The sequence below is a fragment of the Sinocyclocheilus rhinocerous genome, unplaced genomic scaffold, assembly GCF_001515625.1.
Source record: "Sinocyclocheilus rhinocerous isolate Xijiao unplaced genomic scaffold, SAMN03320098_v1.1 scaffold492, whole genome shotgun sequence".
In the NCBI taxonomy this organism is placed as follows: Eukaryota; Metazoa; Chordata; class Actinopteri; order Cypriniformes; family Cyprinidae; genus Sinocyclocheilus; species Sinocyclocheilus rhinocerous.
This window is the reverse complement of record NW_015626069.1, coordinates 1,722,737-1,737,147: the sequence shown is the minus strand read 5'-3', so window position 1 is coordinate 1,737,147 and position 14,411 is coordinate 1,722,737. Positions and strand designations below refer to the sequence as shown.

At 35.4% G+C, this 14,411-nt stretch overlaps 1 protein-coding gene across 1 annotated transcript in view; it reads left to right on the top strand.

The window, feature by feature from the left end:
* Window positions 1-8,662: 8,662 nt before the first annotated feature.
* The window catches only part of LOC107710636 (trafficking protein particle complex subunit 3-like), a 14,768-nt gene continuing 9,019 nt past the window's right edge, over window positions 8,663-14,411 (top strand). The window contains exons 1-2 of the mRNA XM_016515466.1: window positions 8,663-8,852; window positions 12,392-12,489. Of these exons, the coding sequence (XP_016370952.1) occupies window positions 8,811-8,852; window positions 12,392-12,489 (140 nt within the window). The 5' untranslated portion in view covers window positions 8,663-8,810. The remainder of the gene's footprint in view (window positions 8,853-12,391; window positions 12,490-14,411) is intronic.

The window sequence follows — 14,411 nt, the reverse complement described above, 5'->3', positions numbered from 1 at the left end:
GAATTAACTGCAAGTTAAGTTAGTTAACCTATAAAGCTTATCAAATGTATATATTAAACTGCTCTTTACACTTGGTTCTGGAACTCCCACGGTTCAGAGACCATGTGGGCTGCGGTCACAGCACTGTATCGCTTATCCAGTTGTCCAAACAAGGCCAAACCCTCTCTTCAAGCATTCCGCTGGAATATATTGTGTTTATTCAGAGATTTCTCACCCTAAATTTTCAGCCGGACAGCATCATAATACTCTACCATTTAGAACTGCCTACGATTAGATCAAAGCCCTGAAGCAGTAGGAAATGGTTTGGAATCTTACATATACTTTGATTTACCGGCAAGTTTGTAATATGTATAACATCCTCTTTATACATGGAATTACAGATTTTATAATAGAATGTACATTTGTCATTCTGACAAAAATCTATTTTCATTGTTTCCTTAAAATAAAATAAATTAACAGCTGTTGTATATTTTTTCTTAGCAAATTATTTATATTAAAAGTGTATTCCTGCATACACTACCATTCAAAAGTTTGGGGTCATTAAGATTTTTATTCATACAGTTTTAATAAATTAATACTTTTATGTGCTTATTATTTTTATCTCAAGTCATACAATACAATATTACAATATTAAGCAGCACAACTGTTTTCAACATTGATGATAATAATAATAAATGTTTCTTGGGCACCAAATCAGCATATTAGAATGATTTCTTAAGAATCAAAAATATATATAAAATATATTTAAATAGAAATGTATTTTAAATTGTAACAATATTTAACAATATTGCTATTATTTTTAGGCTTTTGAACGGTAGTGTATGCTGTACAATTCAACAACATTTTTGTGAAAGCATCCAACAAAAATTGATTTTGCAAATAGTTTATATATAATAACCACTTTAAAACAGTAGCTTTAACTGTAAATTATGGGTAGCTTAAAAAAGTACAATTTCTAAGTAGATTTCTCGACTTAACACTGCCCAATATAAAAAAAGATATCTACAAACAGCGTGTGAGATAGGTTTACTCATTCAAGCAGTGACTGTCAGAGCTTTCCCTGGCAAGCGTTCTTTTATAGGAAGCCTGACTAAGGTCTACATGGTGTTCCGTCCTCCTACTCAAAACACTGGTTGCCATGGAGCCTCAGCTGTGGTGTCTACCCCATCCTCTGCTTTCTTTTACTTTCTCTCCTTCTGTGCTTTCTAATTTCCTCATGGCACCGGTCACCCTCCCCTGCTGGAGGCTGCGATTTTGTAGTGTGATATTCCCTTTTCAGCACTCTCTCGGTTACTCTAAAATCAGCCAGCGTAATACAGACATCACAGTCCTCTCCCAAACAGAAGGTCTCATTTTCAGCAAAGGCACTGTTCCTGGACCAAAGATTAAAGATGCTGCTGTGTGATTAGAGCTGTGCAAGCCCTTTGAAACTCTATCATAAGACCCTTCACATTGGCTCTGTGAAAGGTAGTTTAAAGGGACAGTTCACCCAAAAATCAAAATTTCAAATGTCATTCCAAATCTGTATGACTTTTGTAGAACACAAAAGGAGACATTTAAAAAAAAAAAATGCATCAGTGGTTTTTGTCCTTATAATGAAGGTCAGTGGAGTTCTGGATCCAAATGATTTTCACTGGACATTCTTCAAAATATCTTCTTTGGTGTTCTGCAGAAGAAAGAACAGATCACACGGATTTGGAATGACATGAGGCTGAGTAAAATATGATAGAGTTTGCCTTTTGAGTGAACTAATGATAATTTTTTTATGTTAAAATTCTTTGTCAGTTTAATTTGCAGAAGCTACCAAAAAAGCCATCGAAAGATCAATTCCCCTAAAAAGCGTGAACACTGTGCTATCCAACATTGTTCAATGCACAACATTGTCCCAACCAACCTGACACAGGAACATTGGTTCAACCAGTGGCATGAGTTTGAGGCGAGACTAACTAATTGCAGATATTTTCTTGAAAACTTATTTAAAGTTACGATGAAACCAAAGTAGTCTTTTCACCTGTATTGTGACAGACATCCGAATGAAATGGATCAAAAAGAATGTACGGCAGTACTTGGTTCAATTCATTGGTTGTTGATTGGATGGAGGCAGATCTGAATGCAAGCTTGCAGCTGATTGTTAGAAAGATGCAGCGTTTAAGCGAACTGAATGATCTGAGATGTCCACCAGAGAGAATTGTCATTTCACCAAAAGATTGAGTAATGACATTTTTATTAAAAATTATTAGATAAAAAAAAAGACATGAATCAAATGCACGGATGAATTATTCACAGTAACATGCATTTAGAAAATAGATAGGGTGAATTTTCATCTCTTGCTGGCTTTAAAAACAGGTGGCATAAGCAACATCAAAAAAGCATAATTTCAAAAAAAATCTTGAATAAATAAAGTCGATTAGAGTGCTCTCCTATATTGGTTTGAATTTAAGAAGTGAACAGTTGGAAGCATTACAAGATGCATTCATGCCAAAAAGCATAAATTCAATCTAAATTTTACACCTTGTACTTTTGCAGATTCAATCTGACAAGGCACAAGCCTCCTGCATAGAGTAAGAACCTGTTCGGTTTTCTGCTGATGTTTGCCCTTAAGAAACTGGATTTATTATACTGCCAGAAGAATGCCAAATGATAACACATGAGAGAGGGCTATGATCCTGGCTCACCCTCACTGTAGCTAATGTAATAGGTGCAGGACAGAGCAAATAACATTATCGAGTGTCCCGTTATAAGCTAAAAAGTACATTAAGGCCTTCTGAAGCAGCCTTTGTGTTTTTTCTAATGGTCCTCTTATAATGTAGTGTAAATAAGAAAAAATGTGCAATGCAAGGGTTTATACTTCAATCTTTGCGAAAAGTGGAACAGATGACTCAAAGATATTTTGCATTCACAGCAGATTAAATGTCTGTGGCAAGAGTGATACAAACATAATCTCAAACCCTTTCCTTACAATATTATGCCTAAAATTGTATTATCTCTCCATGCAAAATGGCAACAGATCTTTTTACACTTTGGTAAACTGTATAAAATTAAATAGTACATAAAAGAAAAAAAAAATAGCAGCTTATGAGTGCCTTTCTGCATTTTGCAATTATTATCAAGTATTTATATAACTTAAAACAAAACCTGACAGGCACCTCATTGATTTTCAGACTGCCACTGGCTGCCCCGCAACTATTCCAGATCAAACTTTAGCCTGTAGCAACTGCTTTCCTTCAAAGCTGCAGTTTTGGAGATTGTCGTGAGAATATATCCTGTGAAATGAGGATAATACCTTTCCCCACGGCCAGATTGTACTGTTTCTGTGTTGCTTCTTTGCTAAGCAACATTCCAAGAAGTTCAGCCAGAGATCACTGACATATAGATGCACGCTGTGATGGGTGGGCCAAGCAACATTATGGCATAATGACTAATAACTACTCTGAGAAATTATTCCTACAAGCCTTTAGAAATCACAAATAATTCCACACAGACTAATAAATTGACTTTGTATATCATAATGTTGTCACTTATGATTTAAAAATGGAAAGAATCACAAACAAAGTACCACTTTACAATTTAAGCCAGCCTTTTCCAAACCTACAAGAAATTCCCTGGGTATTTGATAATGACATGCCAAATAGCTTCAGAATAGTTATATATTGTGATATGACGTCTGCTACTTATGATCACACGAGTGGGTGCACACACTACTAATATCGTTTTGCTGGGTTTGCTGGTATTTACTCTGAGGTTTCGGTGGTATTTGCTCTGAGTGCATTAAGTTATTCTGAGTCTGTTCTGAGGAGCTTATCCATCATTTCCGGTCTGAACAGCGTGAGAAAGAAAACATCGGGAGAGAAAATGAGAGAGCTGCTATTGAACAGGCAGAAACAGAATTTTTCTCCTCAAGCGAGATCAGCTGACTCAGCACAGCGTGACATTAAGTGCTGTTGTCCAAATCTCAATTTTTGGAGCTCAGCAAATAATCGTTTTAAGGAAATATCCCACATTTCTTCCTGCAAGATATGAATACTGCTAAGCAGATTTATGATAGTTCTAATGCGTTCAGAGATAATATTCTAAGACGTGGATATTGTATGCTGCCTATAATATAATTAATTAACAATTATGTGGTATTTACAAATTCCATAATGACAAAACAAACATTAGATCATTTTATATTCTAAAAATTAGAATATTTGAATATAAAAATTATATTCCCTTATTGGGTACAATAATGATCTACCTTGAAACTCCAAAATTACATCTAGACATTGAATCAAAACCTAGTCTTTGGATTAAATTAAATCATAACTAAACAGAGAGAGAGAGAGAGACAGAGAGAGACAGAGAGAGAGAGAGAGAGAAATGTAAAGACATTTTAATGTTTTAGTACGCCATTAAATCTATATGGTCTTTATTACAGTAGATTGTACAGGCCTGCTTCATTTTCATCAGAGCATACATGTCCAATGGTATCTTCATGATAACAACCCTTTCAGCAAATGTTATAGGCTACATCACCTGTAAACTTACATGTTGTTGCACAGCCATCTAGTGGAAGAAGAAAGAAATGCCTCAGTTTCGCATCTGTAAGTACAAATAGAGCCCTTTAGATTGTAGCTTTAAAACCAAAGAAAAGAATAGTGTAATGGGTTCCCTCGGGAATTTCTAGTGGTTTTTAGAATTGCAGTTTTCAATTTATGAAGTTAATGAGTACCTAATTTAAGGTAAGGACTAAGTGGGCAACATTCTGTTGCGGAAAAAAAGTTTCTTATGTGCTATATAACTGATTAAGTTAACTGTTATGTAAAGTGAGCAAGTCATTATTATAAAATAGACTAAACTTCGACAGTGTGATCAAGAATCCTAAAGGCTTTTTGTGGTAAATAAATAAATGTAGGCTACATGAAATATTGATAAGTGTTTAATGTTTTATTATCTTACTTACAGATTGTCTGTATGCTAAGAAAGCAATTAGCAATGTAGAAAACATTGGCCTAGCAAAACGAATCCTGCGTCAATTAATATACCAATTTAAATGTCACTTCCTCTATAAGCTCTCCCACATCCAGCTTTTGTATCTTACCTGTTTGTTGTACATCTGAACAATTTTCTCATTTATTCGCTCATTTTTACACAAAATTAGCTATTTTACCTTGCGTTTGAATAAAAAGAGTGAGCGAACAAGCGAGCTAGAGAAATAGGGCAGAGTGATTTTAGACACATGAAAGTATGAGGCAATGTATAGAGCTTAAATCAAACTTCACTCACGCAAGCATACATGAAACACTTGCATACACATATGAAACAGTCACACAAGTAGTGATGTTACGTTCTGTGCCGAGGCTTCGGAGCGTGTGTCGAGAAATCCCGGCAGCTTTCAGTGAGGTGCGTATCGAGGCTTGTATCGCTTGACGTCATTGACGTCATTTATGACGTCCGAAGCCTCGCTTAGCCAGACTGGTTCAGGAAGCAGTTCGAATCTTGTAAATTCACGGTTCCCTTTCATGGGAACTTCGAACTGCGTCCTCTAGGGGTCGCTATGGGGGAACGCCTCGTCGTGACCCGTGTCTGAAGCATACATTGAAAAAACACCAACTTGTTGGCCGGCGACAGCCATACAGTTATGTTATATTATGTTATACAATCATTATATACCACTAGAAAATACACATTAATATTCATATAAACAGATGAATTTCTATGTGGAAATAGATTTTTTTTTCTAAGCCTAAGCCTTAACTGGCGCAAAATACAGTGTATCACAGACCACATCAGGTCATCTGTAATGTATCTGCTTGTTTTACACTCTTTGGCCACCAAGTGGTAATTGTGAGCAAATGAAGCCTCTAGAAATTAACCCTTTTGTGAACCACTTGGCTGAAAATCTTCAATGCTTCATGAGGCTTCATCTCGCCATCACTACTACTAAGTGCTCAAACAAATATATATGAAATGCGCGAACATACACATATGACTGTTTTGCAGCGTCTCAAATTTTAATAAACGCGTCTAACTAAAGACGTTAATAAATACGTAAAAAAAAACCTAATGTTAATAAATACCTTGCGTTTTTCCTCCATTCCATTTCCTGCCTCTTACGTTTTCAAAGTAAAAGCATGTGTGAATGGCCCCTTTGACCTTTGTGCTCACTTGCTAAAATAACGGTGCTTGAGTTAAAATTAGTTTGAACATGTTTTTCAGACATGTATGACTGTTGAGTTTCGAGTTGGAGTTTCGCATCTTTTTCAGGCTCTCGCACATGTGTTCCAAAAATGTGGCACTTGAGTTAAAATGAATTGTTTTTCTGTTAACATCACAGACATGTTTGACAGTTTGACACTGTGTCTTTAGCAGTCTCGCACATGACACAATGTTCTAAAAACCATGGAACTCAAGTTCAAAAGTTAAAAAATATGCATCTTGAGGCCTTTTTTTACCTATTCGCTGCCCGCATCTCATATGTTTTTCGAGGCAAAAACTAATTCTGTGTGAATGGCCCCTTAAAAGGTAAACTTTTAAAAGCACGTTTTTGACTTTAAGTTTTTTTTTTCATTGCCTTGTGCCTTTTTTTTTCATTGCCGGTTTTGCAATCCCCTGTGTTGTGCTTCCATTGATTTTCTATGTAAACATGCTCTAAATGGATGTGTTTGACCGTTGTGCTCGCATCCTGCATCTTTTGCAGCGTCTTGCGCATGACGTGGCGCTTAAGTTAAAAACAAGTTAAACTTTTAAAAAATGTGTCTCAAGACCTTGCATTTTCCCCCGTTCCACTATACCCACCATGTTTTCATGTTTGGTCACCCTTGACCTTTGTGCTTGTGTCTCTCATCATTTGTTCTAAAATTGCGGCATTTGAGTTAAAAGAAATTCAACTTTTAAAAAGTACTTTTCCCTTGTTTTTCTGTTAACATAACGACATGTTTGTGCTTGTGTCCTGCATCTTTGGCAGCGTCTCGTGCATGTTCTAATGCAGTGCTCAAGTTAAAAAGTTTCACGCAGCGCCTGAAAATAGGCTAGCTTCTGTCAACATAACCAACTACACAAACTTAGTGCCAGTCACGTTGGAAGTTACCTAGCTGGGGACTATTTTCAGGCGCTGCGTAATATCATTGCGCCTGCTGCACCCATGGTACGGCAGCAAAGTTCCTTGATTATTACACCGGAATGAGAGTATAGTTCCTAGCCATATCGGCTAAATGAATGAAAATGAAAAATAAATGAAAAATATTCATTTTCCGTCGGTCTTAGTACACGATGTAACTACAGAAGAGTCAAGTTTTAAATAGGAAAAATATAGAAACTCTTTGGTCATTTTTGAGCGAGATACTAACGGTCTAATCAGATTCAATGATCTATGCTAAGCTACAGCTAAAAGTGCTACTGCCAGACCCGGAGATCGGCTGAATGGATTCGAAAACGGTAAAACTCAACTGTTTAACTCTAGGGGAGTTGGAAAATTAGCCTATTTTCAAAAATAGTGGAGTGTTCCTTTAACATGCCTTAGACAGATGTGTTTAAATGTTGCACTAACGTCTCGTTCTAAAAATGCAGTGCACACATTAAAATTTCAGCTTTTAAAAAATGCTTCTCGAGACCTTGTGTTTTTTCCCATTCCACTGCCCTCCTCCCATGTCTTTCAAAGCAAAAGTGCATTCTGTGTGAACGACCCCTTTGACCTCTGTGTTCACATCTTGTATATTACATTAATGTTTCAAAAACGATGCGCCTGAGTTAAAAGAAGTTTTTTAAGTGCTTTTCCATTTTTTTCTGTTAACATAACAGATGTGTTTGATCGTTGTGCTCACGACTCATCTTTTGCAGCGTTTCGTGCACGACTTAACGTTACACCAATATGATTAATTTAAACACTCCTCTCTGTCGATGAAAGAGCCCTTACAAGCTACCATGCTTTAAATGTACATTTCGAATCTCAAGGCATTTTGTTTTTGTTTTTTCCAATTCCACTGCCCACGTCTTGTGTTTTTCATAACGTTTTGTGTGAATGGCCCCTATCATGTGAATCTCAGATTGCACTGCTTCACTTCTCTTGTCCACTTCCTTTACCTGAGATGCAATCAAGATGCCAATTACAGCTATTATAGGGACACTGTAATAATAAAAAAAGAATAAATAAACATGCATACATACATAATACATAAATAGACATAATCGGTTAATTTGAGTTTAAATGATTTTATCATGTGAGAAGAGACCACAGATTATCCAAGAACACTGAATTCAACCTGTCAGTGTTTTCTTTGCGACACGGACCATCTGACTGTACATTTTTCTGCTTATTATGGCTCTTAGCTCATGGACATAAAATATAGATCTGATCTGAATGTAACTTATTTCATTATTGCTTTTACAGACCACAGAGAGTCACGAGTACAGCTATGTTAGTTTCCAGAAAGGGCAGTTTTGTTTTGCATTTATCTAAATTTGAGGTTGGAACATCATTTCATCCTAACGATGAAATGATACATTGACTCCAGCTCCACACTACATGCCATGCATGCCATATGACTCCAGCTCCATACTACTATAGTGTTGTGGATTGGTGATTAAATTTCATATAAACACAGGGTCAATGACTCCGTGAATCATATTAGGAATCACAACTGTTCAGAACTACAGTTTGACTACAATACCCACAACCCAAAGCGAATTAACACTTCCTGTGAGTCAGCGGCGATTCAGGAAGCTGATCCATCACAGTGACAGGAACAACATCACGGGACTCTCGTTGCACTGAGCAGATTAATAAAATATTACCTGTAACCGATCTGTACACACCTGTAATATAAGACAACATGTCTAGGCAGTCGAACAGAGCCACGGACAGCAAAAAGATGGTGAGTGTGTGTTGTGCTTCCGCTGACCTGAGCTAAATGCAGGACAGCTAGCTAACATGCTATTATAATCATCAGATAAACAACATGTTTATTTGAACAGTGTTTGCTTATTTTCAACAGTTATAGTGTAGTATTCGTGTTACCTAGACTTGCGTTAGTTTATTCCTGTAAAGTGATTCTGTTGCACAGACATGAGTTAGTCTTTCCATCAGTCGTGGCTGGCTTTTGAATTAAAATCATGTGAAATGCAAATAGTTGTTCGCTTGAGGGACTTATAATGATACATTGGGCAGAATAATGTATGCTTTCATATCATAATGCATTATGTGTCATGGAGTTTGTTTTACTACAATTATTAACGTTACACTGGGCAGTTGGTTATATGAGGCATTGCTATATACTCAACACGGTATAAACAACACAGTAGTGAAAGCAGAGAAACGCACATAGATTTATTCAGCTGCGTTTAGCAAGCTTTGTAGAAATGTTTTGGCTACATTTTGACATGTAACATGTCATGTCTGTAACAACTCAATGTTGTGTCGTGAGAGGGCGCTCAAGACCACTATGTGCCCTCATTCATTCAGACCTGAATATTACCCATGATGACACATTCTCTGTTATATATAGTGCGGTTCAAAAGTCTGAAACCATATTTAAAACCTGATATTTAAGCTCAAGATTCTCTTTGGTTCTTCCCAATTCATGCAGCAGAACACGTTCATTAGGTTTTAATTTGCAGCCCAAGTGCTTCTTTCATGAAAGCAAAAGAGGGCTATTAGAAATAATAACATTCTTCAGTTTTAGTGTTTCACTCAAATTGTTATGCTTATAATAGAAGTTGTAATGAAAAGAAGTTGTATTAATTTACAAAATGCAAAATTAGAAGCATTTTACTAGTGAGCTCAGACTCTTGGACTCCACCAAAACATGCTGTTTTTCTGTTTTTTATGAAATTCCTTTTTTCTTATCTAAGAAAATAGGTATTTTATAACAGTGTTTGAGCCCTCGACCACAGTCTATAGATAACAGACATTTATTTATTTGATTTTAATCTTATTTAAATGTTAATGCTTTGTTATTCATTTAACAAATAATAATTAACATTATTGTTGTTATTGCAGCGAATGTAAAAATAAAAACACAGTTCAAAATTAACGGTCACCAAATGTTAAAGCATTTTTTTTTTTTATAGCAAGTGGGTCAAAGACGAGACATCACCATTTTGGTGCTTTCATCCAGAGCGTCTCTCACATGTTCCGCCATGTGCTTCACGTCCGCGCTTGTTTACGTCTTTCACGCAGCATACAGGCACAAGTCTAGTGTCCGCATCAAATTAATTTTACAAAAGTAATTTTAAATACATAAAAAAACGTGTTAAAGGCAAGTAAAGTGTCTACTTTCATATTTCAAATAACTTTGGTGAAAATAAAATGTCAAAATATGGGGGAAATAGTGTTCCAAATTGTAAAATTGTCATTCAGTGTAATGGTCCGGACTTTGATTTTACCATTACATCTTTAAATAAACATAAAATACCAAGTTAAAAAATATATATATTTGTTTTCTTGGCATTTTCAAATAAGTGTTGGCTGTGATATATTAAAAGGACTACACCTTATTTTATTTTATTTTATTTTATTTTACTTTTTTATTTTTTTAAATAACCAGGGGACTTTTGTCCCAAAAATGCAGTTTATCAGAGAAGTAATATTTAATAAACTAAATAAGATTTGATAATTTCACCTTTTCATGGTGTGGTAACCTAAGTTACAAAAACACATGTCATTCAATGAAATGCCAAAAAACACTTTTATTGTTATTTTATTGTAATTGTTATTTATTTATTTTTTTTATTTTTTTAAATAAGTAGTTGTGAATAATTGTGATTAACTTCACAGGTCAAGCTTAGTGTTTGAAATAGGTGGCCAGTTGATTGCCTGCAATATAAGCTGAAGTAGATGTTTCATCATTTAGGGTAGGGCTGCACGATAAATCGCATGCGATGTTTAACGCACATCTTGTCAGTAAAGTCGGTTCTTTAATCAGCGGTCGGCTCTGTGTAGTAAATGCTGCTCCATGTGAAAGCACGCACGTGATGGAGATTTACCGCTGATTACAGAAGCGGCTTTACTGACAAGATGCGCATTAAATATTGCATGCGATTTATCGTGCAGCCCTAATTTAGGGTAATGTTTTTGTCATTTGGTGTAATGCAAATTCTTTGTTACACCACAGTGTCATCCATTAGACTGAATGACAGTGTCACTGTATAAATAACAATTTTAGCATCTTATTTATATTACAGATAAATTTTGAATATTTAACACACAAATATGTGTTAAACTTAAATATTACTAATTTAATGCATTTTTGTATTGTTTAATTTGTGGTATTGATTAATTTTAGATGCCCACAAACAGAGAGAGCTGCTAGCACTGTAAAAAGCTAATAAAGTAAAAGCAGACCCAGTAGCTTGGGTGACACTCTTAAAGCCTGTTCACACCAAGAACAATAACTATAAAGATAACTATAATGATAGAGAATAATAGCTTGCCAATATTTCTGAACAGAGAGTCCCCCCTCACTACAGTATGTCACAAGTTCAAGAGAGTTCACTGAGGGGATTCTCCACCTCAAATACTCATACTGATAATGTCATTTATGTTGGGAAACAGAAAGTATTCATAAATATACCTGCAAGCAGCCATTTTTGCAGAGCAAGTCAGAAACAAAGTGACAAGCTAAGCAAGCATGGCAGAGAGCATCAGAACAGTAGAATAAAATGCTTATTACTTTTCAACATCTGCTTCTGCTTTCATTTTCTAAGGAATATTATTAAAACGAATTTAATGATACAGACTAATACTAAAACATTGCAATTATGGGCACAATGACAATATTATTTCCCTCTTTAGCAAAACGTCATTCAGTAACAACCCGTGGTCATTCAGCGTAACAGATATATTTACGTAAAAATGAAACAACATACGTGTTCTGACCTGTGCTTATTAAAATACATAAAAGAATATGTGATCATACTAAATGTTATTATATTTTAAATGACTTTCACTTCCTTACAAAAACTTCTAGCTGACAAATGGGTAAAACCCATTAAAGTTAATTGGTATTTGAGGGCTGCACTGTGCTCCTTAATATAGTCTTTTTATATGTCATCAAATGATTCTTGTTTAAAATATGCTTAACAAGCTTTATTGGTATATAAATATTGTTACACTGAATTACATTTTAGTGGTCTTCTGTAAATCATGGTAAAAAAAATGTATGATAGTTATTATTTTTTGCTCAGAAAAACAAAATGAAGCAGGATACATTCTAATGTATGGGGGGGAACTAAATTTAAAGCTGTATTACACTATATATATATATATATATATTATATATACATAAAAAGGATCACTGGAATGTTGGAATGTCAAATTCTGTAGCATTCAGTGTCAGTCTTTCTTAGGTAAACACAGTGGATATTATTAATATGGTGGTGGGTCATTTTGGGTCATTGTCTTTTTCTTGAACAGAATTCAGAATTATTCACTCTCACTTATGGAGCTCTGGTTACTCAGCTGTGTAAGGACTATGAAAATGACGAGGAAGTCAACAAACAACTGGATAAAATGTAAGTCTGTCTTTCTCTGATTCTCACCTATCCATCACCATCTGGTCACATTAAATCAATAGTTTACAAATGGCATGAATATTTTCTCTTTTCTAAGATTGAAGTTTAAAAATTCTATGAAAGTGTAAGGAATATGTTTAGATTTTCACATGCTATAACTGCTCTTTCTATTTATTTTATGGTTGTCTAGTCACTAGTCAACATAGAGAGAGTTGTATTGTCAGTGTTTGCGCTGGGTGTAGGCTGTTATATTAGGTGTGGTGATTGTGCCATCCAGTCTGCTGAAGCTGGGTTGAGTGGTATTGAGAGTATAAAATGTGCCACTCAAGGTCTTTCGAGAGCTGTCTCTCTCCCCTCCCTGCTAAATGAATTGTGCAGCTGCAGGTTACAACCCTGGTTTTTCAGATGCATGATTCTGTTCCCCACTTGGCTATACTTCTCAAATTCTATTCCACTGTTAGAGTGGATCCAGATGAAATGGATGGATGATAGAGATTTATTTATTTTTTATTTATTTAATTTTTTTAGCAAGTTTCATCTCATGTTTCACCTCATGTTGTACTGCACTGGTGGGTTGCAGGGGAAATCGCTGCAAATAATAAAATGCATGTAGACTATTGTTCAGAAGTTTCTTATGATTTTGAAAGAAGTCACCAAGTCTGCATTAATTTGATAAAAAATACAGGATAAAACAGTAATATTCTGAAATGTTATTACAATTTAAAATAAATGTTCTATATTTTACGATGTAATTTATTCCTTTGATGGCAAAGCTGAATTTTCAGCAGCCATTACTCCATTGTCACATGATCCTTCAGAAATCATTCTAATATGATGATTTGGTGCTTAAGAAACATTTCTTTTTATTATCAATGTTTAAAACGGTTGTGCTGCATAATATTTTTTCGGAAACTTTTTTCAGATTCTTTGGTGAATAACTTTTGAACAGTAGTGTACATTAGCCTTGTCGGCTTTTAAAAGGGAAGAGAAATGCCTCCCAAAACAAAATCTCCAGCAACTGTCACTTAGTGGAAGCTAGTCAAAGTTAGGCAGATGTTAATCTGAACAGGTTGAATGACTTGCACTTATCCTCAAAACTTTGAACAAAACTACACAAGGTAAAAAAATATAAATAAATGTGACCCACACTACAATGTGTGCCGACCACAAGGTGTTTTTAGATGTCCGTTATTTTCTCTAGTGTTAATTGCCCTGAAATGTCACATTACATTTACATGCAATTATTGACTTGAAGTTTTTAATATTTTTCTGCTCTAACAGTTGTGCATTTCTCATATTAACCATCCTAATAGAATATATATCTTTTTTTATTTGAATAATTTTTGTTTATCTTTTTTCTATTAAAGGCACAATATGTAATTTTCGTCGCTAGAGGGCGCATATTCAAAACAAACAAGAAACAAAGGCGTAGTTTGATGATGCCGTGACTGGGTGTGGAATCATGGGAGTTGTCGTCTTCATCCCCACAACTGATGCAATCCAACGGGACTCGGGCAGAAATCATGTTCATTGATTAGCTAATGTATTAAAGACTTATTAAGGTCACTGTAATATGAAGCAGGGTGGGGCTAAAAGTCGTGGAAGCGAAACGAGGTCGCTGGAGTGATTGCTAATGAAGGACGAGCGCGATACACGGCTCGATAGCAGCAGAGCTTTTATTATGCCACAGTCGACCGCTTCCGCTTCTTCTGGTCATGCGTATGTGGGGTAAAACAGCACTGTTTTATACTAGATACATTTGAGTGTATTGAAAGTTCTGTTGTAATGCTACTCTGTGCGTTCGTCACCTGTCTAATAAAATGCATAACATATTAAAGTGTCTTTGGGGTTTCCATGTTTTCAATAAAATAAAAACGGAAAAATTACGTAATTGGCAGGCGACACAATGACACTATGGACAC